The sequence below is a fragment of the Limulus polyphemus genome, unplaced genomic scaffold (genome assembly GCF_000517525.1).
Source record: "Limulus polyphemus unplaced genomic scaffold, Limulus_polyphemus-2.1.2 Scaffold488, whole genome shotgun sequence".
Lineage (NCBI taxonomy): Eukaryota > Metazoa > Arthropoda > Merostomata > Xiphosura > Limulidae > Limulus > Limulus polyphemus.
The window spans coordinates 80,775-83,890 of record NW_013666098.1 but is presented as its reverse complement, the minus strand read 5'-3'; the positions used below and the strand labels follow the sequence as shown (position 1 = coordinate 83,890).

The 3,116-nt window shown below is 30.3% G+C and overlaps 1 protein-coding gene across 2 annotated transcripts in view; it reads right to left on the bottom strand.

The window, feature by feature from the left end:
- Window positions 1-3,116, bottom strand: part of LOC106458573 (dedicator of cytokinesis protein 7-like) — a 77,653-nt gene that overhangs the window by 25,480 nt on the left and 49,057 nt on the right. For both annotated transcript variants that reach the window (XM_013918091.2, XM_022384836.1), the window contains exons 30-31: window positions 1,563-1,697; window positions 268-420 (exon numbers count right to left, since the gene is read on the bottom strand). In XM_013918091.2, coding sequence (XP_013773545.1) covers window positions 268-420; window positions 1,563-1,697 — 288 coding nt within the window. The remainder of the gene's footprint in view (window positions 1-267; window positions 421-1,562; window positions 1,698-3,116) is intronic.

The window sequence follows — 3,116 nt, the reverse complement described above, 5'->3', positions numbered from 1 at the left end:
ACCATGGTGCAGTAAGTTTTATTTCCATGGTAGTGGGTAATGTTGTTTTGTGTGCAGTAAGTTTTATTTTCACCAAAAAAAATTCACCACCACCATAGTGTAATGTTCTTTATGCTTAAAGACAGTTATTTTCTTATTCAACAATCATTTTAATTATAAACTACAAAAGACACATCAACTTGTGATGTGAACAGAATCCAGGATGTCACTATTATATCTTTGATTCAAAACTAATGAATAAACTAATTAGTAAAGGTTTGTACATACATTTCCAATCTCAAAGTTTTGCCTCATCAGAAGGTAGAGAGAAGCCGAGGCTTGAGAACGGACAGTGCTGATACATGAGCTGCAGTGTTTCAGAAGTCTTAGACACAAGTCTGCACATTGTTCTGTTTCTTCTTCAAAGAGAAGTTCAGGAAACTATTGAAAGTTACATTAAAATAAAAATATTCTTTAGACAGCATATTAACTCTCAAATTAGCAGTTTCTTTATACACCTTTAAATATTGGTGGGGTCCACATACTACATCATATTGAGTAATGTTATGTCTCTGCCTGTTACTGACAAAACAAATTAGATGAAATTAACTATTTTCTATGTAAAATACATAGAGGACCCAATAAATAATTAATGCAATTAACTGAAATAGTATTTTGTTTTACAGTTTTTACGTAAGTCACGTGTTATTGTTATTAGGAATCGAATAACCAACAACACCACGAACCCACAAGCAATTAAGTCCATAAATAGTCTAAAAAATGTGTTTTAAAAGCCACATAAAAATACATGAATCAAGAATTTTTTATTCCCTTATGCATTTACTTAGCTGCCCCTTAAATACAAATAATACTTAATTTTCTTTCACTGCTTAATGACTTAAAGCTCTACTAAATGAGCAAATGCTCTTCTCCGAGGGCTTATCACACGAGACAAGAAACATTCTTAAAGGAAGACAGACTTTGGTGTATTTCAAATCTTAAGCAATCCTAACTAATATAACCAATAAGTAGTGACTAAGCACCAAGGTCTAGGAAGCAAGTTTTGAGAGATTCCTATATTTTAGAAAGATTAGTCTTGAGATGACTTATTACCAACAAATATGCTGCTGGTTGGAAAACAGGAAACTATTTTCATCAAACCATAAAACTCCCTCATCATATTAGACAAATTATTCTTGAGTTAACAAAAAATTGCTCTGCCCTTTTCAGAAACAATAAATATTATATAAACTTAATAATGGTAGCATGTGATGTTGTGAGAAAGACAGAAAGTTGATACAAAAAATTAAATCCAGTCTGATGAAGTGAAATAATAAAAGCCATTTAGAAGTAGTATACATTGAACTCAAAATGCATATTCAGTTCTAATGTAATTTTACAGTAAATGCTTTATTCCTTAGAGCATTTGAAATTAGCATCTTAATTGCTGTTATTTCTTAAACAGGACTAAAAGTTGTAAAATCCAATGTTACATAACCATCTGTATTTCTGTTCTAATGCAATGGTTCTAGAAAAGTACAAGGAATTAAAAGTTATATGTAAAACAGGGCAAGATGTTATACCTTGAAAACCAAAGATCGCTGGGTTGCAAACATATTCTGTAGCACCGTGGTGCTCTGGTTACATCCTAAGGCATGCAAAAGAACCCGCAGAATTACCCCAAGGAGCCCCGGGAGAGAATCTGAGTTGACCACAACCTGTAATACAGAACATACTAATTACACAACTTGAAACAGTAGATGTTGGAAACAGATTCTGTTTAAGATTATATAGTTCATACTTCATGTGTCATGAAACTTGGAGTCACTTCTAGGGTCCAATGTTTCACTAACTTTAGAAAGAAAGAACAAATACTAATACATATAACACAATAGAAATAGCTGAATAATATACAGTTTTCAAATATAAACCACATATACCATAAATTAATACACTTGTTATGTGTTGTTAATGTTTTTATCATTTAGGTGTTTTACTACTATGTTACTTGTTATCAACTGTATTTTGTGGAAAACTACACGTATGCATACTGTCAAGTCTACTAATAACTAATTATGATTAAAACTACTGTCCATTTTGTAACGACTTTAAATAACCTCCTCTTTCACTATCTGCTTAATTCAAGATGACGACCACAATGAGCCATTGTTTGAAAACATAGTAGTACATTAAATATACTAAGATACAAGTTCATAAAAAAACTGAAAATTTATTAACTTTTAATTGCTTTGATAATATTTAAACAATAACGTATTTGTTTATGTAAATAAAAATGTATATCTGATTTACCATTCCACCTCAAATTTATAGCAGTTGTGCATCAAGGGGAGGGAGGGAGGAGATGTAAGGGTGCCTTTTTCAAATATAATTCTTATTCTTTTCCACGTCTCACTTACTTTTAATAAAGGTTAGGATATGTTCTAAATAAATTATTTAACTCTATCTGCCTAAGCATCATTTACTGCTCGTATCACAAGGTTTTGGTGGCTTACATTCAAAGTATTACTAAACTACTTTTTGTTTAAGTTATACCAATTAGTATAGCATAAAATCTTAGCTAATAATCCATATTTTAAAAGTGTATATATTTTAAGTTCTTAATTTTAAACAGCAATATCTAAAAAAATCCTGAATTCCCCTAGAATGTATAAATATGATCCCTTTAGGTTAGTTGAGGTTAGATTAGGTAAAATAAATAATAATAATAATATCATAAAAATGTTTCACGAGGTACACACGTGAGCAGCTCATAGTAGCTTGTGGGTAATGTAATTTGATAGCATAACATGAGCTGCATGTTCACCAAGTGATTTACAACTAATAATGACATGAATAGTTGTTAAACACAGTTCAAAGGACAATAAAATAATTAAATTTAATTATAAATAGATGTATGCTGTTACAAGTTTAAAGCTACTTAGGATAAACAAATGTAGTTTCATGTTACATTTGAAGTCATTCTAAAAAGAAAAAGAGGGTAATTTAGATTTATTTAAATTTTTTGGGGGTGGTTATGAGGTCAGTCAAATTGACCAACATTGTATAGAGTTAGGGTAGAGAAAATAACATAAAATATAAAGTTTAATGAAAACAAACATTTGAAATGTATTTAGGAG